Raw genomic sequence first — 21,916 nt, 5'->3', positions numbered from 1 at the left:
ATACCTGATCCTTCTCATGTGCTACGGCCGGATGTAGTAGAGCTGAAAGAAGACTTGACATTTGAGAAGCAACCTGTAGCCATAGTAAACTACCAAGTGAGGCAGCTAAGATCAAAATAGATCCCTATGGTTAAGGTTTTGTGGAGGAGCCAGTCAATGGAAGAGTGCACCTGGGAGTCAGAGCGGGACATGCGTAGCAAGTACCCTTACCTATTCAATGTGTAATTTTGTACTTTAATCTGCCTTGTGTAAAATTCGAGAATAAATTTTCTATAAGGGGGGAAGAATGTAACACCCCTATTTTTTTTTAAATTTATTATTTTATGACTATATATTAATATTTTATTTTATTTAAATTTTAGAAAATTATTTGAAATTTTTCGGATTTTAGAAATCGGATTCGATTTTTCGAAAATATAAGACTTTGATGATTTTTAAAAATTAATTTAAAGATCATGTGGCAAAATCAAAAATATATTTGGACTCTATGAATTTTTCTGAGTTTTCTAGAATTTTTTTGAAATTTTTGGGCTTCATTTTCGGTCCCAAGGTAGGTAAAAATTTAAAATTTTGTATCTTGAATCAGACTGACTAAATCGAACCGGACCGGTCGAATCGGACTGGCCTTCTTCTTCTTTTTTCTTCTCCCCGTGTGTTCCGGTCGCTCTTCCTCTCTCTCCCATTTTCTCTCTCCTCCCTCCTCCCTACGCCGCACCACCCCCACCCCAGCCTCCCCACCTCACCCGCCCGCCCGCCTCCCCAGCCCTTCCCCACCCCCGGCTGGTGCTCCAGGCGGCCGGAAATGACACGCGAAGTCCTCCCCTGTGCGCGCGTGACACTTCACCTTCCTGGCTAAAATTCTGCCGATCCGGCCACCGATCGGATTGGGTCTTGTGTCAAAACACATCTACACCTCGAGAGCTTTCCATAGACACTAAGAACACCAAAATCCATCAAGCAGTTTGCCTAATTTTTGTCTGAAAAGTTTTAGCTCATTTCAATTTTTGGGCTAGATTTCTTGCAAACCATGAACCCCGCGAGAAAACCGAGAGTACAGGAGCTCTCCACTCGTCGAGAGCTTCGCGGCAATATAAATTTCAAAATTTTTTGACACCTTTTTTTGGTGGGTCTCACGAAACTTCGTAGTATTTTTCCGAGCACTAAATGAGCTTAGAAAATTTCGTAAAAATTATATACTAACCCCCGTATTGTGGGCTTCGTGTAGGTACCTTCAATTCGCAGAAATTTGACAGTTGTCTGGGTCTGTGAATTTTGGGCTAGACAAACAGGCTACCAAAAAAGTCTCGGAATTGGATTGAGATTTTGGCTACTCCACCGTTGTCAGATGTCTCGAGCGCATTCCCGGGGTCAGAATCGGCATAGGTAAACTCAAACCTTACTTTTTTTTAATTATCTAGTGCTTGAATTGGATTAAAAACCCATAGAATATTCGTGGTAGCTTAGAAAATTATAATTCCTTTTGCATTAGCTTAGAAAATTATAATTCCTTTTGCATTAGCTTAGTAATATTGCTAAGGACCGCGGGACAAAGTTTTAGAATTTGTAGAGTTTATTTGGATAGTTTTTACAAAAGGGTCAATTATAAGGACTAAATTGTAATTTTATATATTATGATTGATGACTGTTTGGATGGGCCCAGGAGGGGCTGTGTGATGTGATTGAGTTTTGGGTGTATGGTTTGTAGATATAGAAGTGCGTTTTAAGCCCTTTTGTAGGTTGGGTAGGTCCTAGGTATAGTGGAGACTCTGCCGGATTTTTGGCATGATTTAGGACATCTTTAATCTTTTCTTAGTTTGTATTGAGGCAAATATATTAAATAATTATAATAAAATTATCAGGTGAGCCGGGACAGCCTTCCTCCTCCGCCCAGCAGCCACAGTGACTTCGGTTGAGTATGTGAGTAAAATATTATTTTTAATTGTAATTTTGATATTATTATATGTTCATGCATGCCCATGCATCACTTATATGTATATATCTATGTAGTTAAATACTAGGCACATTTTATATTGCATTCTTAATTGATGAATTGCCATGGGTGTTGTTTGTGATAATTTGGAGCAGTGTGCATGCGTTGGCGTGAGTGGTGTATGGTGTTGGATATGGACAGGACGGGTAGACACGGCTTGAGATCTTCGCTGGAACCCAGTCCTTCGGGGTAGACACGGCTTGAGATCTTCGCTGGAAACCCGTATTTGGTTTATTAAGCGAAAGTCTGGCTTGAGATCTTCGCTGGTAAAGGTTGGATTAAGAGGGCTGTATAGGGGATCAGCTCCCGTATATTGTATTGTTTGATGTTATCGGGTGTGTGAGTGCTCCAAATTACCTTTTTGCTGTTATGATGTGAAAATATTAACGATGTTGCATTTCACTCCACAGGGTGCATTAGCTTTAGATAGCTATAGAGATTATGGTTAAAGTTGATATTTTACTCTTTGAGTCGAACGCTCACTCCTGTTCAATTATTTTTCCAAGCTACAGGAGGATTATTGTTATGGTTAACCTGCTTTTCTTCTTCGCAGGTCGTCTATTAATATCTGTAATGTTTGTATAATTCTGTTAACTCCTATAATTTCCTATGTATTAGAAATATTTATTTGATTTGGGTCAGTAATATAATTGTATGTTGGACCTGTAAACTTATTAAAAGCATGTATGTTAGACTGGATGAGGGGGCCGACCTCCCATTTATTTTTATGGCATCATGATTATATGGAGAGTGAGCTGAGCTCCCCAGATGATTATGTATTGTGTTTATAGGTCGAGTGAGTCAAAAACTCCCCGTTTTATGGTCTATTTTATAGTCGGACTCTGTCCGGTTGAATTCTTAAAATTGAGCCCAAATGGGCCTTAGAGTTAGGTTGAGGAATAGTTAAGCTTATTACGGGCCTCGGGGGATTTAGGCTGACCCAGATCCTAGTGCCGGTCCGGCCCATAGGTTGGGTCGTGACAAATTAAAAGCAATGTTAGATCATAGAAATTATAGCAATAAATTTTAAAATAATTTTAGGTGTCTCCAATTACCATTCATCTTGAAGACAAACTCGAACTATAATTTAATCTAATGGAGTTTATGCTATTGTCTCCAAATAATTCTAAAAATTAATTTTTAGAATCATATAATTTTTTCAAGTCCCATTAAACTAAAATACAATCATAATTTCTATTTGTTTAAAGTCAAGCAATGAATTTTATTTTGATAATAATAGAATTCTGTGTCAATAAAATTGACTAAAATTCATATAATATTGATTGGAAGCATTATAGGTAATTTTCAATAAAACACAGCAATAGCCTAACATACAAAGCTGAAGGTGCAGCGATGAACTTATTAAATGTGGCTCTTTTAAAGCTAATAGCATAAATCGAGACTATTTCCCTACCATAGAAACATTAACAATTTTGTAAAATAAACAAAAATTATTAAATAAGAATTTTTATAAGTTCAAATAATTTGAAAGTTCTGAAACTTCACAATGATCTCCCGTCAATTGTTAAACTATTAAAAATACTCCATAGCAATTGAAAATGTGATGGTTTTTTTTTTTCTTAATGTCAAATCTTTGTAAAATAAAATATGAAAATATTGCCTGAAGTACGTGGGTTATATATAGGCACGTAATAGCAAAAAATAAAGAATGATGCAATGATAAAGCATTTATACTTACTACAAGAAGAATGTCATTGATTGATCGGCCAATAGAATATAAAGCCCTCAGGTAAATTTAAAACAAAACTCATGTGACTGTAAATAAAATTTTTAGATCATACCTGAGTAAATTTAGAAATTTCTTGAGCACGATAAAAATTTTTTTGCTTAGTTGTTGCAAACCATAAGCCATCCTTTCACTTAGTTCATTTTCCCATTTTAAGTTCAGAATATAAAGAATATAAGGAAGATGTGTAGCTTCTTGTGTCGTTCCACATAGACGGCACTACTATTGCGGTCTATAAAAATTTCTTATGGGTATGAACCTACAAAATAAAAAATAAATGGGTCAGAAGTTCACTAGGTGTGGACCCGATGAGAACCCTTTGACGCTCAAGTTAGATTAGTATAAGAGAATAGTGTATTAAATTGATTAGAGAGAAAGAACACACCTCCATAGTTGATCTGATCTCTTTATAAAAAGATATAGATAATAATTGATTATGGTAAATCAACTATATAATTATATATATATTATTAACAAGCATAATTATAGAATTATATTTATATATATAGTGTATAATTATAGAGATTGCTATATTTGACAATCCTATCAATATTGCTTATCTTTAATTAAAATATTTTTTTTTATTGAGTGAGTCTTACAGTGATTGAATCAATTGAATGAATCTCATGATTAAACTATTAAATATCATTAGACTCATGGACTATCCAAAGATCTGAGTTACAAGATTAATTATATATATTTTGAGAAGTTATATTAATAATATAATTTTATATAATTAATAGTAAATATGAGATTTATATAACATATAAATATATTTAATTTCATAATATATATTTAAATATAATATATTATCTTAACTCCTTAATATAGCTTTAATTATTTAAACTAAAGGACCTCACATGACCACAAGTCTTTCGCAAATTTGGCTAATACAGCGACCATATATGGAAGAGGAAAGTTTCTGCCCTCATGTCCACAAGATTGAATATAGCAGGAGGCCATTAATTTCCAACCAAAAATTGAAACAAGACACATGGAAACTATAATTGATGGATAATGATAGCTCAGAGTAAAAAGAAAAAAAAACAGTGGAATTGATGACGTTTGTGTAGGATAACACGTTTACCATTATATTAAAAATTTAAATTATTAATAAAAGTATAACTTTAACTCTAAAGTAGCAATTTAAACACTATAAATTGAAAAAATTTAAAAAGAATATTAGCTTATTAAATTATTTCTTACTTATTACCAATAATTTTTTAGCATCTATTAAGAATTTGGGCCTATGATCTTTATTCTGATCTCAATTATAAGATTAAGCGTTTACCATTATATTAAAATTTAAGTTATTAGTAAATGCATAATTTTAACTTTTTTATAATATAATAACTCAAGAGTCATGAGATAAAATGATTTGAATAAGATGTTAACTCATTAAGCTACCTCACTTAGTATCAATATTTTATTTTTATAAAATATTATTTTTTTGTATTTTTTATATTTAAAATACTAAAAAAAATGAATATACAAAAATTAAATCATTTTCTTACTTTAATAATTTATTAAGATATGAAATATATATATAATATAAATATTTATAATTAATTTAATAATATAATTAAATAAAAAAATATTTTTATAAAATTATTTTTCATGAAACAGCCGTAACCAGCTAACAAGCTTTATTCTCAATGTGAACGGACAATAAAGCCGGGCTGCACTTGATTGTTGAAGACAGCCACAGCATGAACTTTCTTTCATTTCAACTGCCTAATCGCCTTGGTAATGGTAGGCCAGTCCCACAGAATACTGTGTGACATGACGATTCACTCTTATCAGCAGTGTCATAATTTTTATATATTTTTATTCATATTTTATATTTATTTTTTATTTAACTTTTATAATTATATTTAAAAAAATTATATAAAAATAAAGTTCAATTTTGCATTGTTATTAATTGAAATATCAAAATTTTTCATATTACTTTAATATCACGTGATATACACTGTTGTTAGCATTTAAGCTACAAATATCTTTTAACACTTAGAGGAAGTGATAGAAATATAAATTAAATCCTTATGTTTTATATGAGTAGAAAATATGTATATTTAAAAAAAATTTATATCTATAATTTTTTATAAATAGTAAGAACGAAAATAAAGGGATAAATTTATAATTTTCAATATCCATAATATTTAAATTCTATTTGAATTTTATCTGTTATTAAATAGAGTTATCAAAATATATATGACTGAGAGTTGAGACATCTTTTTTAGTGAGCTTATAGATAGTCTGACCCACTATAGATTTATCCAATCACATGATTCAATTCATTTATATATTTTCAATTACTAAATTTATTATTTGATATCATTATTTAATTTATCAATGAATTTAACAATTGATTAATGTTAATTCACACCTAGATACAAATAAATAATCCAACGGGAAGTTAATAAAATATTAAAAAGAAAACTCTTAAAGTTTTAGGGTCTGAAATTTGTTGATAAAATGTTTAATTTCACTCTAATATTTATTAAAAGGTTTAATTTAATTAATTTTTCATTTTTATTTAAATTAATTTAAAAATTTTAATTTTAGTTTAATTTAATTTGAAAATGAAAATTTATGAGATAAAATTTTTTATTTATTAATTTAAATAAAAAAAATTAAAAGTTTAATTTCTTAAATTTTAAATTAAATTAATTTTAAATTAAAATTTCTAAACTAATTTAAAAAAAAGTTAAAAAAATTAAATTAAACTTCTTAGGTGAAATTAAAGCAATTTGAAATTTTTTTTGGACACGTTCATACCATATGATAAAAAAATATTAATAATTAAGTGATAAATGCAACTGATGAAATTTAATTTAGTGCTATTAAATTCATCTTTAAACTAGATTTTGAGTTTCAGGCTTTTAATTGGTGTCGTATATTAAAAAAGAGATGGCAAGTGTCTTGGAGAGAGAGAGAGAGAGAGAGAGAGAGAGAGAGAAGTTCTGAAGCCATTTCCTGCTCTTAATGAACGAGACAGCATAAGTACAAAGTAATTATTTATAATAAGTAGAAACATTGGGAAAAAGCAAGAACCGAAGGCTGAGAATAGAGAAATGGAGAAGGGAAAGAAAACGCCTAGAGCGCACTGTTTGGTCTTAGCCTACCCAGCCCAAGGCCACATAAACCCCATGCTCCAATTCTCCAAGCGCCTGGAACTCAAAGGACTCCAAGTAACACTTGTTACTACTCGAGCCATTTCTAATACCATACAGAGAGTATCATCATCCACTTCCATTCCTCTCGAGACCATATCCGATGGCTATGATGAAGGTGGTAGAATCCATGCAGAGAACATCCAAGCCTACTTGGAACGCTTTTGGCAGGTTGGTTCCAAGACCCTTGTCAATCTTGTTGAAAGGTTGAATAGTTCAGTTTCAGGGTGCCCTGTTGATTGTATAATATATGATGCATTTTTGCCTTGGGGTCTTGATGTATCCAAGAAGTTTGGGTTGGTTTCTGCTGCTTTTTTCACTCAATCTTGTGCAGTAGACAGCATATATTATCATGTGCACAAGGAACTCATCAAACTTCCTGTTTCCAAGTCAGAATTAATTCTGCTTCCAGGATTGCCACCACTTGAGCCTCAAGATTTGCCTTCTTTCCTTTATAAGGAGGGATCATACCCTGCTTTCTTTGACATGCTTTTGGATCAGTACTCCAATATTGATAAAGCAGATTGGGTCCTTTGCAACACATTTTATGAGTTGGAAAAAGAGGTAATTATCCTGGATTAATTAACTTCAGATTGGCATGTATGTGTGTGTGTGTGTGTGTGTGTATATATATATATATATATTTTTTTTTTTTTTCATCTTCATTTCAATAATTAATTTCTAATATGAAATTTCTTATAGGTGGTGGATTGGCTTGCCAAGCTCTGGCCATTCAGAACAATTGGACCTTCTATACCATCTATGTACTTAGATAGGAGGCTTGAAAATGACAGAGACTATGGCTTCAGCCTTTTTGAGCCTAATAATTATGCTTGCATGAATTGGATAAATGATAGACCAAAAGAGTCAGTTGTATATGTGTCATTTGGGAGCCTGATAGATCTAAGCATAGAGCAAATGCAAGAACTTGCCTGGGGATTGAAGGGGAGCAACAGTTATTTTTTGTGGGTTGTCAGGGAATCAGAAGAAGCTAAACTCCCAGAAAATTTCCTGGAGGAAACTTCCAACAAGGGTTTGGTGGTGACATGGTGTTCACAGTTAGAGGTTTTAGCACATGAGGCAGTGGGATGCTTTCTCACACACTGTGGATGGAATTCTAGCCTGGAGGCTTTGAGTTTGGGAGTGCCAATGGTGGCAATGCCACAAAGGACAGACCAAAGTACAAACGCCAAGTACATTATGGATGTCTGGAAAATGGGACTTAAAACTCCAGTAGATGAGAAAGGGATTGCTAGATGGAAATCTATACAAAATTGCATTGAAGAAATAATGGAGGGAGAGAAAGGGAAAGAGATCAAAAGAAATGCCTCCAAATGGAGACAAATGACCAAACAGGCAGTGGATGCAGGTGGAAGTTCTGATAAAAATATTGATGAATTTGTAGATGCTATTTTACATATTTCTTCTAGCAATTGCAGGTGAATATGTAACTTATTTATTCACTTGTAGTACTAAATTTTCTACTTCTTGTTCTTGGCATGGTCATTTGTGATGTGTATTGTCAATTCCATCCTTGAGGAAAATGCAGTTTCATTCCCAAGCAACATTCCAATTCCAACAATAAAAGTTCAAGTTTTTAAAATTTTCAATAACAATTCGAAATCTTGCTCATTGAGGTGGTTTATTTTATTAATTTATTTTATATAATATGATTTTTTTTTCTTTTTTAAAGATTCCACAATCTCATATCTTGTTCTATTTACCTGGTTTGTATTTTGAAGCTCTACCATTACAGTGAAAGTTCTGGTGCTGAGCTCCTATTTGTTTCTCTTCATTGAATTTTTTGCTTTCTTTATGCAAAACGTACGTTGAGGCAATAATCAAAATTGCTTTTTTTTTTTTTTTACTACAATCCCAACCATGAATTTAACTTCTTTCATGTCATTTTCTAACTCCGTCTAACTAGTTTACGCTTAGCCGGTCCCAAACCCAGATAAAGGAGGAGGGTTGCGGTAGGTGACAACCAGCGTAAAAATTTCGTCACACCTTATGATATGAATTCAAATGATATAAACGTTGGGACGTCCTCTACTAATGACGCGCTACATCGGAGCCCGGGTGTAGTAAGAAATATGCAAGGGTGTAGGGCGTTCATCTAAAGTGACGCGCTACGCCGGCACCCAAGTGTGGTGTTAAGTGAGCAAGAGTTCCCACATCATGGACGGGTATGGGTAAAGAAGTTAGTCCATAGGACAGATAGTAGAACAGATAGTGAAACAGAACACAAGATAGACATAGAAAACAATAGAAGATATCATAGGAGGAGACCAATTAGGAAGGAGCAGGATAGGAGGAGGATCAGGGTTGGTACTTGGAATGTTGGATCACTTACAGGAAAATTAATAGAGCTTGTGAATACCTTAGAGAGGAGAAGGGTGAATATTGCTTGCATTCAGGAGACTAAATGGGTAGGAGAGAAAAGTAAGGAAGTGGGTAATTCAGGGTACAAACTGTGATTTACCGGAAATGAGAGAAACAAGAACGGAGTGGGCATAATCATAGACAGGACATTGAAAGACGCGATAATAGCTGTGAAAAGAGTAGGAAATAGAATTATATTAGTAAAGCTAGTACTGGAAGGAGAAACAATAAATATAGTTAGTGCTTATACCCTACAAATAGGACTAGACAGTGAGAGTAAACAAAGGTTTTGAGAAGATATGGATGATTTAATGCAAAGTATACCGAATGAAGAGAATGTTTTCATTGGTGAAGATTGGAATGGACATATAGGAAGTGATAGACAAGGTTATAAGAATGTTCATGGAGGTTTTGGTTTTGGCAGTCGAAATGAGAAGGGAAAAAGCATCTTGGATTTTGCTATGGCATACGGCCTAATACTAACAAATACCTATTTTATAAAAAGAGAGTCACATTTAGTGACTTTCAAAAGTGGACAACATAGAAGCAAATCGACTTCCTCTTAACCAAGAAGACAAATAGAGCTCTATGCAAGGATTGCAAGGTCATTCCAGAAGAGGCTTTAACAAGTCAACATCGGTTGGTAGTCTTGGATGTCAAGTTTAGGAACAATTCGAGTAAGGTCAGAAGAAATAGTGTAGCTCAAATAAAGTGGTAGGAGTTCAAAGGAGTAAAGCAAGTGAAGTTCAAAAATGAACTTCTCGAGTCCGAAGTATGGAAGCTGGATATGGAGGCCAATGATATGTGGATACAAATGGCATCAAAGATTAGAGAAGTAGCTAGAAAAGTACTTGGAGAATCTAAAGGACATAGACCACCCTCAAAAGAGAGATGGTGGTGGAATGAGGAAGTACAAAAGGCAGTGAAGAGAAAAAGGGAATGGTATAAGAAATTACCTAAATGTGATAATAATAAGGCATATGAACAATACAAGATAGCAAAGAAAGATGCAAAAAAGGCAGTTAGTAAAACAAGAGTACAAGCATTTGAAAAGTTATATGAGAAACTCGAAACTAAAAAAGGAGAGAAAGATATTTATAGATTAGCAAGGAGGAGAGAAAAGAAATGTCAAGATCTCAATCAAGTTAGGTGCATTAAGGATAAAGAAGGAAAAGTGTTGGTGAAAGATGAAGACATTAAAGAAAGATGGAGAAATTATTTTAATGATCTCTTTAATAATAGTCAAAATGGTAATAGCGTGAATATAAATTATAGAACAATAGAAAAGAATGTGAATTATACTAGAAGGATTAGATCTTTAGAAGTAAAGGAAGCACTTAGAACAATAAAAGTGGGTAAAGCTTGTGGACCCGATGAATTATCAATTGAAGTATGAAAGTGTTTGGGAGATATGGGAGTGGCATGGTTAACTAAATTATTTAATAAGATTTAAACTCAAAGAAAATGCCTGATGAATGGAGGAGGAGTATTTTAGTACCTATTTTTAAAAATAAGGGAGACATACAAAGTTGCTCAAACTATAGGGGAATTAAACTCATGAGCCATACTATAAAGTTGTGGAAGAGAGTTGTGGAGCATCGACTACGTCATGATACTTCTATCTCTCTCAATCAATTTGGTTTCATGCTCGGTCGTTCAACTATGGAAACGATCTTTCTCATTAGAAGCTTGATAGAGAAATATAGAGAGGTGAAGAAAGATCTACACATAATTTTTATTGATTGGAGAAGGCTTATGACAGTGTTCCAAGAGATGTCTTATGGAATGTGTTAGAACAAAAGAGGGTATCTATTAGGTACATACAAGTGTTGAAAGATGTGTATGAAGGAGCAACTACTATTGTGCGCACAGTGGAAGGGTACACAAGAGATTTTCCGATCTCAATTGGATTATACCAAGAATCAGCCATAATCCCTTACCTTTTTATATTAGTTTTAGATGAATTGATGAAACATATACAATAAAATATTCCTTGGTGCATGATGTTTGCAGATGATATTGTTCTGATAGATGAGACATGAGAAGGAGTCAATAGAAAGTTAGAACTTTGGAGAAGTACTCTAGAGTCAAAGGATTTTAAGTTAAGTAGAACGAAGACAGAATACATGCATTGCAAGTTCAATGAAGGCTAAACTGGTGATAGGGAAGGAGTTAGTTTGAACGGAGTGGTACTGTCCCAAACTGTCCCAAAGTAATTACTTTAAATATCTAGACTTAGTCCTTCAAGTAGATGGGGGATGTGGGGAGGATATTAGTCATAGGATTAAAGCCAGATAGTTGAAGTGGAGACGTGCTACGGGAGTTTTATGTGATCGTAAGATTCCCAATAAGTTGAAAGAAAAATTTTACCGTGTAGCCATACGACCGGCTATGTTATATGGTAGTGAGTGTTGAGCACTGAAAGTGTCGTATGAGTCTAAGATGAGAGTTGCAGAGATGAGAATGTTAAGGTGGATGAGTGGCCATACTAGACTAGATAAAATCCGTAATGAGAGTATTAGAGAAAAAGTAGGAGTGGTACTAATTGAAGATAAGTTGAGAGAAGGGAGATTGAGGTGGTTTGGTCATGTGAAGCGTAGACATACGGAGGCTCCAGTTAGACAAGTAGAACACATTAGGTTAGAGGATAGAAAGAAAAAAAGGAGTAGACCTAAATTGACTTGGAGGAGAGTAGTACAACATGACCTAGAAGTATTACACATATCTGAGGATTTAACCTAAAATCGTTTAAAGTGGAGAAAGCAAATCCATATAACCGACTCCAAATTTTTGGGATAAAAACTTAGTTGAGTTGAGTTGAGTTCATGTTATTTTCTATTATTTACCATAGAAAGAAACCCCACACCAGTAGGTCTCATGAACGATCACTAAAGATTACTGTAGACTCTCATGAATGATTTCAAAAGATTACTCTAGACTTCAGCAAAAATTCCTTGCGGCTTCTTTATCTCTGTCTCTCTGTAGTTTTTTTAAAGGTTAATGATTATATGTGACAATAAACTTATTAAATGATTATTATTTAAAAATATTTTTAAACAAGATTTCTTATTTACTACGTTGATAACCAATGTTGCAACTCTTTTTAAAGCACAAGTGGCAATTTTCAATAATATAAAATATTGAGAATTATTTTTTTTCTCTTTAATTTATATAACTTATTTAATTAGAAAAATTATTAAAGTAAAATTTAGTATAAAATATTTAATTCGAAATTTATAAATTTTAAAATGCATCAAATAAAAAAAATAATCACAAAAATCAACCATATTCTATTTATCTAATAGAAGTAACTTTTATGACATCACGAAGGATCAAAATTTTTCCTTTCACTTTTTAATTATAATGATAAATTTAATTTAAAAATTCAATAAATAAAAAATATATAAAAACTAGTCAACACTTATGGAGACTAACAATGTAATTAACAAATGATTATGAATTCTATAAAACCAATAATAATAATATTTGAGATTTTATCTCTGAGTATATTTATTATTATAGTTACTATTACGTAAAAATACTATATTAGTACGTTTTTATAAAAGAATATTTAAGGGAAAATAATTAATAATCATTTAAAAAATAAAATTGAATTTAATTTTGATAGTTATATGATTATTGACACTTTAGTCAAAACTTAAATTGTATTTAATATAAATAATTAAAATTTTAATCTTTAGTAAAATTCTATAGTACGATTTTGAAGCATGAAATATACAAAAATAAATATTATTAAATTATATTATTTAAATAAAATAAATAAACTGCTCAATGTGTGATAAAATAACTCTTTATATTTAAAAGTGTTAGATATTTTTGAGTGCTTAACGTTATTGAACCTAATAGGAAAGATTTAGTTAGCATGGAATTGTATTTGGGACGAGTTTAGATTTGAAAAAATAATACTTGCTTAGAATTCAAATTGAGTTTAGATTTTATAGATTGTGTATTTATTACCCATATTCAATATAAATAATTAATTAAATATAAAATATATATGTGTTTTTATAATAATAGTTATAAGTTTTTATATATTATATTTTAAATAAATTATAAAACTATTTTTAAAATATAAATTATTAATAAAAAATATATCTTATAGATTATTAATTAAGTTATATAAAATTAAACAGGTCTGAATATTATTTAAATAATAATAATAATAATGTTTGAAATAAGTTTAAATAATTTATGATAAATTTTAATTAAATTTGAATTAATAATAATAATAATAATAATTAATTATTATTATTATTATTTTTAAATTTGAATAGGGTGATTTTTACAGTACTTTATTCATTATCATCCTTATAAACAAACGGGTTAGATGAATTGAGTTACAAATTATTTTGGATTCCAAATTATTTGAATTTCATTTTTTTAGGTGAATCGAGATCGAATCATTTGTGATCACAATTTAATTAGGTTTATCAATAGAATTGTTGTATAAAAAATATTTCGGATCAAATTCAATTTAATTGTAGATTGCGAATATTTTGGATCAAAATGTTGATTTTTATCATAAAAATCAATTTTAGTAATTTATTTTTTTAACTTAAATTTTAAATTGATTAGATTAACCAAATTGATATTTACAAGTTGAGTCATTAATTGAATTCTCAATTTTATAGTTATGTTATTTCGAGTTATGATATAGCGTGAAAATGGATTACATATCACTTTGAGTTCGATGAATTCACATGTTGAATTAAGATTTACTACCTCTAATTATAATTAATTATTTTAACTTTGTTAATTATGCACAAAATTTCAAATATATGTCAATTACAGCCAAATTTAAAATAGATACACTAAAATTTTTTATTACTTCGATTGATTTCAATGAATAGTAATGTCATTTTCATATATCACATGATAATTAATCACATTAGTTATCTTTTTTATTTTGAGCTTAGCAACGATGACATCGAACCCATATGCAATGGTGTTCTTGACCTTGAGTTTCTCCGCGTTCTCTTGCTTTTCATAATTCTCGACTTGACGTTATAGTGATTTCGCCATCAACTTGAAGTCCAAGATTTCATACAATAATTTCTCCAACAAATTTTAAATTCTAGAGTTCTTAATTTTGTCTTCAAGTCTACCATATAGGTTTGGATTATGTTTTGAGGGAAAAGAAGAAGATGATGAGGGATTTGAGAAGTTTTAGGAAGTAGACAATGGGTTCCTAAATGACATGTGAGCCTTTGATTGTTGAAATTGTAGATGGATTGGATTCATTTATATCCTTTACAAACCCAAATGTGATATAGTTGGTATACCAACCAATCCATATTTTATTCATGTTCCATATAAAAATAATAAATTAGCTGGCCATGCCTGTTAGGTGCAATCTTACATGAATGAATAACATTGATTTGATTTTGAGAGTGTTTAGATTTAATTGTATCTGATAGTTGAGATATAGTTTGTATTAACAACATTTAAAAACTTTTTCTCAGCAATTGGTAGCATGGCTGTGCACGGTATTTAAGGAAATTGAATCGAACAGAACCAAAGAATCATATGGAACTGACAGGAACCATGCCGAACTGAAATTTTTTTGATACTTTGATTCGATTCTAGTTCTTCACTAAGAACCGAATCCAAAACCAAATTTATACATATATTTTTCTATGTTTTTTAGATATATTATATACTTTCAATATAATTATATATATTTATATATGTACATATATTATGAGCTAAACATAACATAATATTTTATTTTATTTTTTTATATTTTCTTAATAATTTTAGTTATAAATACATTAAATTATCTTATAATTCTTAATTATAAATATACTATTATATGTTAATTCTTAATTATATTTGTATTTTATACCTAAATATTATATAATTAATAAATAGTTAAAATATTTACTATATGATATAGTTATATTATTATATTATATCATATATTTAATCATAAATTATATATGCACCTTATAATTAAGGTTATATAATTTAAAAAAGGCTAAAATATATACTATATGATATATTATGTATTAATAATCTAATTCAAAACTTAAATATTAATTTAAATATGACTTTTTAAAGAAATAATTACTTAAAGTTGTTTGAAGAACCAATAACCTTATCGAACCGGAACTGAAACAATGAAGAACCAAACTAAAATCGTACCAAAATTTTAGTTCGATTTCAATTCTTAACCAAACTCCGAACCGAAACGAAACCGCACACCCTTAGCTGGTAGATGATTTAATTTTATTTTTATTTAGATTATATTGATTATTTTTTAAAATTTATAAATTATAAAATTTTTATTGTCATTAAATTAATTTTTTATATAATGAAATTATTTAAAATAATAAGAAATAATAAATAAATATAAAAATATTATAAATAATAATTAAATTAGTTTTATATAATTATAATTATAACAGTTAGACATAATTTTATCAAACATTTAATATATATTAACTATAATTGGCTATTAGCTATTAGTTATCAACAGTAGATTATAAATTATTCAGGTTATTTGATTTTTTTTTACAAATGATTTCGAGTGAGACTCGAATTTAAGATCTTATAGCTCTGAAAATAATTCTAATGTTGTTTGATTTTTTAATATCCTTTTTTCTAGGACAAAAAAGAGCAATTTTTTTTTTTTAAGTCAAGATACTAGTTCCTTAAGATTGCAATTTAGTCCTTAATAGATGAAAGAGTGAACACAACTTTTTTATAGGTAAAGACAAATTGGTGATTGAATAAGGTGAAGTGAAATTTTAGAACTCAGCAACCACAATTTTAGATGATTACATTATCCTACATCTTTCATTTGCTATCTATCATGCAAAGAGCAAATCAAGAGAAACTCATGCATTTTCTCTACTTATACTTCCTCTCCGATTCGTCAATCTCAATCCAAAATTTAAAAATAGATAATCCCATTTAAATTCTACAAATCAAAATTTTATCTCAAAATAAAAAAATACAACAAATTTCATATTAAAAAAAAAATAATATGCACATATTTTTCACCTATTAAATTCAAATTCTACTATCTACTCTCTTAATTATCCTACTTAAAAAATAAATAAATCCAATAAATCAAAATCAAAGCATCTATTAATAGTTAGACTCTCAATAAGCTTAAATTATGAAGTAATCTTTTACAATTTTAATCACTGAATTTGCATTGGAGAAAATTGAGGAAACTAATTGAAACAAAATCCAAAAAATAGATATTAAGAAATAGATAATCCCATTTAAATTCTGCAAATCAAAATTTTATCTCAAAATTAAAAATGCAACAAATTTCATACTAAAAAAATTTAATATTTACATATTATCCACCTATTAAATTCATATTCGAGTCTCTACTCCCTTAATTATCATACTTTAAAAGAAAAAAAATTCAATAAGTAAAAATTAAAGCATCTATTAATAGTACGACTCTCAATGTAGAGAAAATGGACCAAACGTAATTTCACCTCAAAATTAGTTTAAGAGGAAGAAGTTTGCCCAAATCTTATATATAGCGCAAACACATTATCTCAAAACTAATGTAGAACAACACACCTCCTTACATCTAGGCATGAACATCTTGAATGTGAAGTTTATAGGCATATACATTTGTGAGTGACCCAACATTAAAATAGGGTAGACTTTTATATTATGTAAAAAAAAAAATATGAACCAACCCTAATTTCACCCTTGTAATTAATTTGAAGAAAATGAGATTTACCCAAATCTCATATATACATTGTTCAAATACCCCATTCCAAATCAAAGTAGAATAACACTCAATAGGCTTATATTATGAAGTAATCTCTTAGAATTTTGATCACTGAATTTGCATTGGTGAAAATTGAGGAAACTAATTGAAACAAAATCCCAAAAAATTAAAAGGAGACTTGGATCCTAGTTTCAATTTGTTTTGCCTCTACCAGTACCATTATCAATTTCAAAATTGTTGAGTTATTATTATTATTATTATTATTATTATTATTATTATTATTATTATTATTATTATTATTATTATGTAACACTGATTTTTTTTAAAATATTGGATAAATTATCCATTTTAATTTTTCATTACAATTTTTATTTTATATTGTTAGTTGGTAGGCATTTTCTCATACGTAAGATCCTAAGTGTATAGCACTTGAAAGAACTCAAAAATGCTATAAGGTCCCAGAACTTCGGGAGAGAAAATATTTTCAGAAAGCCAGAGAAACACACCGAAAGGTTTTTTTTTTTTTTAATTTTATGATGATCTTCCATATTACAGAGTAAAATAATTAAATTAAAGGTTATTTTTTATTTTTAAAAAATTATAAGTTTCAATTTTTGATTATAAATATGAAAGTTGTGGTCGTTACTTATTAGACAATCATTGCCGGATGCCAAAACCTCAACAACCGACACTAAGCAGTAATATAAGAATATACATTTAACGTAACATGCCCGAGGAATGTATAATTGGCAATTTGTCACGATCCAACTTATGGGCCGGACTGACACTAGGACCTGGGCCAGCATAAAGCCCCCGAGGCCCGTAGTAAGCCTTACTATTCTCAAACCCATGACTAGGCCCATAATTTAGGCCCAATATACATATAAAATAATTTAAATTAAACTGTTATAATTCTATTTTGGGCCAACTTAACCCAGTAATTATCAGAAACAAAAATTAGGGGAGCCCAGCTCAACCCTGTTGCCTCATTTATAATCATTTAAAACTCATAAAAATTTTTCTTTTCATTTATTAATACGAAAACTTAAATTCATACAGTCCCTGATGGGCTTAATGCTACTACTAGCACATGCGGAATCCTCAATTATAAATTTAGAGAATAATAATACAATTAAGTAATCTTTTCATAACCTGAGAGGAAAGGAACAGGTTATTCTGAAAAATATCTCCTCCTGTAGCCTGGAAAAATATGGTGAACAAGAGTGAGCGTTCGACTCAGAGAGTAAAATATCAATTTTAACCATAATCTCTATAACTATCTAAAGCTAATGCACCCTATAGAGTGAAATGCAACATCAGCAATAATTTTCACATCATAACAATAAAAAGGTAATTTATAGCACTCACACACCCGATAATATCAATCATAATATATGGGAGCTGATCCCCTATACAGCTCTCTTAAATCCAACCTGTGCCAGCGAAGAACTCAAGCCGGACTTTCGCTTAATAAACCAAATCGGGGCCCCAGCGAAGAACTCAAGCCGTGACTACCACAAAGGACTGGGTCTCAGTGAAGATCTCAAGCCGTGACTACCCGTCCTATCCATAGCCAACACCACATCACACGCACGCCAACGTACGCACACTGCTCCAAATTACCATAACAACATCCATGGCACTTTAACAGTTGTGAATGCAACATAAAACATGCCTAGAGTTTAGCTACATAGATATATACATATAAGTGATGCATGGGCATGCTTGAACATATAATAATATCGAAATTACAATTAAAATTAATATTTTACTCACAGTACACCAATGACTATTGTGGCTGCTGGATGCAGGAAAATAGCTGATCTCGATCACCTAATAATTAAATTATAAATTTATTAGTATTAAGTCAAAATAAAACTCTAAGGAGGCAACAGACAGCCTAATTTACGCCGGAAATCCGGCAGAGTTTTATCGATACTTGGGACCTACCCAACCTGTAAAAATGCTCAAATAACACTTCTAAATTCAACTTATATCTCATCATCATTATATGGCCCATCCTGGGCCCTTCAACCCAAGTAATACTCAAAACCTTAAAAATTATGTTTTAGTCCCTATAATTAACATTTTGTAAAAATCCACTCAAACATGCTCTAAAAATTCTAAAATTTTGTCCCGTGGTCCTTAATAATATTATAAGGCTATTGCAAAATGAATTGTAATTTTCTAATCACCCATGAATATTTTATTCAAGAATTTTACTCAATTCCATAAGTTTCCAACAGCTAACATATTCTTAATTCAACCCAATTCAATATTCACATATTTAAACTTCCATCCTCAAGCTTCAACCAATTATATAAAATTTAAATATCCTAATTTCAAATAATTTTATATGCCCACATGCTAAAAATCTAACTAAAATCCATCTATATTTTTCAAAAATATTCTACAATCACTTAAAAATTCAACAAACACCATAGAATATCTCCAAATAATTTTACTTTCATCATATATTTTTCTTAAAATTTTTCTCTAATTTTTTCTGTTTAAGAAACATTATATTTATGCCCCACAGACAAAAAATAATAAAAATAATTTTATCCGAAGTTTATCTGTGTCTCAAAAATTTCAAAAATTTATGAGAAAATCTCTAAAAGTTGAATTATCTCTATGGGGTTTTTTTTTATATTAAAAGCTGGCTGTGACAGTGGAAATTTACTGGCACACGCCAAAGTCCCATCTTCTTTTTTTTTTTTTTTTTTTTTTTTTTTTTTCTTTCTGATTGTTACACAATTGCTCTATCTTTTCCTTCCTCTATGTATGTATATACACTGCCGATCTGCACCCTTCACTTAATCAAGGAAACAGGCAGCTCCAAGACCCTACTGAACGAGTGAAAATGGTGAATGAAGAAATGGGCTACAAAGCTCATGCTCTTATCCTTCCCTATCCTCTTCAGGGTCACATAAACCCCATGTTACAGTTCTCCAAGCGCTTGGTCTCCAAAGGAGTCAAAGCCACACTAGCAAATACCATTGCCATCAACAAGTCCATGCATTCTGACCCAACTAGCCCTGTTGATATTGAAACAATATCTGATGGCTTTGATGAAGGTGGTTTTTCACAGGCCGAGAGCACAGAGGTTTACTTGTCAACTTTAGAATCTGTAGGTGCACAAACCTTGGCAGATTTAATCAAGAAACTTAAAGATTTGGGTCGCCCTGTAAATGTACTTATCTATGATGGTTTCTTGCCATGGGCACTTGATGTAGCCAAGCAATTTGGACTGCTTGGAGTGGTGTTTTTCACTCAGCCTTGCACCGTCAATAACATATATTATCATGTCCAAAGGAGTATTCTTCCCCTGCCACTAGCAGAGCCAACTGTTTCGCTTCCTGGATTGCCTCTGCTTCAAGCTTCGGAGACACCGTCTTTTGTTTCTGATTCAGGATCATACCCTGGCTTCCACCATCTGGTGGTGAACCAATTCAGAAACATTGATGAAGCAGATTGGGTACTCTATAACAACTTTTACAAATTGGAAGAAGAGGTACTTAAATATCTTTAATCCTATGAATTTCCTAGTCGATTATTAATAAGGATTACTTACTTTTTTTTTTTTTTTCTTATGACTTCTAAACCAATCAATTTCATAATTTTGTGGGTGGTATTGATTAGGTGGTGGATTGGATGGCTAAACGGTGGCGATTGCGGACGGTAGGGCCAACCCTTCCATCTATGTTCTTGGACAAAAGACTTGAAGATGATAAAGATTATGGCATCAGTCTGTTTAAGCCAGACACTCAGACCTGCATGAAATGGCTCCAGGACAAGCCTAAAGGTTCAGTTGCGTATGTCGCTTTTGGGAGTATGGCAGAACTTGGAGCAGAACAAATGGAGGAGATTGCTTGGGGATTGAAGGCAAGTAATCGCTACTTCTTATGGGTTGTTAGGGAATCAGAGAAAGCAAAGTTGCCTAAAAATTTCATGGAGGAGACATCGGACAAGTCTTTAGTGATCTCATGGTGCCCACAACTGGAAGTGCTAGCCCATGAAGCAACAGGGTGCTTTATAACACATTGTGGGTTCAATTCTGTTCTTGAAGCATTGAGCTTGGGTGTTCCAATAGTGGCAATGCCTCAATGGACAGACCAACCCACTAATGCTAAGTTTGTGGAGGATGTTTGGAAAATTGGAATTAGAACTTGGCCTGATGAGAAAGGTATTGTGAGAAGAGAATCGGTGGAGCTCTGCATTAGGCAAATAATGGAAGGGGAGAAGGGAAAAGAGATCAGGGAGAAAGCAAACCGTTGGAGGATTTTAGCTAAGGAGGCTATTAGTGAAGGTGGAAGTTCAGATATAAACATTGATGAATTTGTGGCCCAATTGGGCAGCTCCTGAGTGTTTTGTATCACTGAATTATCAGGACATGAATAAGTAATTTGTCTTCTTTATTTTAGTGATAAATAATTTTCCCATTATAATTAATGGAGTTGAGTTACATGTTGAGAGTAGTCCATCTCTTTTCTTTTTTATTCTATTTAATAATTTCACTAATATTTTTTTTCTAGTGATTTTAGTTTGTGCTTCAAAAAGCTACCATTAATGACAAAAGATGAGAGGCCTTCAAGAAATATTAGTTAGAAATGAGATAAATTAAAGAAGTGATTGCAATGCTTGTGGTAAATCTCTAGTCAATTTGTACTAAAAGTTGGAGACTTAAAAGGAGATGTATAAGTTAGCATGACAGAAAGACAAAAAGCTATAGATCTAAGTTAAGTCAAGTGCATTAAAGATGATAATAATAAATTTTGCCAGGAGATAATGAGATCAAAGATATGGGGATGCTACTTTGATCAAATGTTCAATATCAGATATGAAAATAATTTTACAAATCTTAATATTCATTGGATAGAAAAGATCCTTAATTACACTTA

General features: G+C 31.1%; 2 protein-coding genes across 2 annotated transcripts; both read left to right on the top strand.

Moving 5' to 3' along the window:
- The first annotated feature begins 6,661 nt into the window (after positions 1-6,661).
- Positions 6,662-8,542, top strand: LOC110661435 (mogroside IE synthase). Its single transcript, XM_021820068.2, has 2 exons — positions 6,662-7,474; positions 7,613-8,542. The coding sequence occupies exons 1-2, from the start codon at positions 6,812-6,814 to the stop codon at positions 8,351-8,353; spliced, it is 1,404 nt and encodes a 467-aa protein (XP_021675760.2). The 5' UTR covers positions 6,662-6,811; the 3' UTR covers positions 8,354-8,542.
- An 11,214-nt stretch (positions 8,543-19,756) lies between these two features.
- Positions 19,757-21,482, top strand: LOC110661432 (UDP-glycosyltransferase 74G1). The gene is made up of 2 exons (XM_021820064.2): positions 19,757-20,529; positions 20,658-21,482. Exons 1-2 carry the CDS (start codon positions 19,879-19,881, stop codon positions 21,378-21,380), a joined length of 1,374 nt encoding a protein of 457 aa, XP_021675756.2. The 5' UTR covers positions 19,757-19,878; the 3' UTR covers positions 21,381-21,482.
- Positions 21,483-21,916: the final 434 nt, after the last annotated feature.

Source organism: Hevea brasiliensis, chromosome 10 (assembly GCF_030052815.1).
Source record: "Hevea brasiliensis isolate MT/VB/25A 57/8 chromosome 10, ASM3005281v1, whole genome shotgun sequence".
Taxonomy (NCBI): domain Eukaryota; kingdom Viridiplantae; phylum Streptophyta; class Magnoliopsida; order Malpighiales; family Euphorbiaceae; genus Hevea; species Hevea brasiliensis.
Note: the sequence above shows the minus strand (reverse complement) of the source record. Positions and strands in the feature narration are given on the sequence as shown.

Coding starts and splice junctions, on each gene's coding strand:
- LOC110661435 (XM_021820068.2), top strand. CDS start 6,812: ATGGAGAAGGGAAAGAAAACGCCTAGAGCGCACTGTTTGGTCTTAGCC. Junction 7,475..7,612: donor TTTATGAGTTGGAAAAAGAG/GTAATTATCCTG, acceptor AATTTCTTATAG/GTGGTGGATTGGCTTGCCAA.
- LOC110661432 (XM_021820064.2), top strand. CDS start 19,879: ATGGTGAATGAAGAAATGGGCTACAAAGCTCATGCTCTTATCCTTCCC. Junction 20,530..20,657: donor TTTACAAATTGGAAGAAGAG/GTACTTAAATAT, acceptor GGTATTGATTAG/GTGGTGGATTGGATGGCTAA.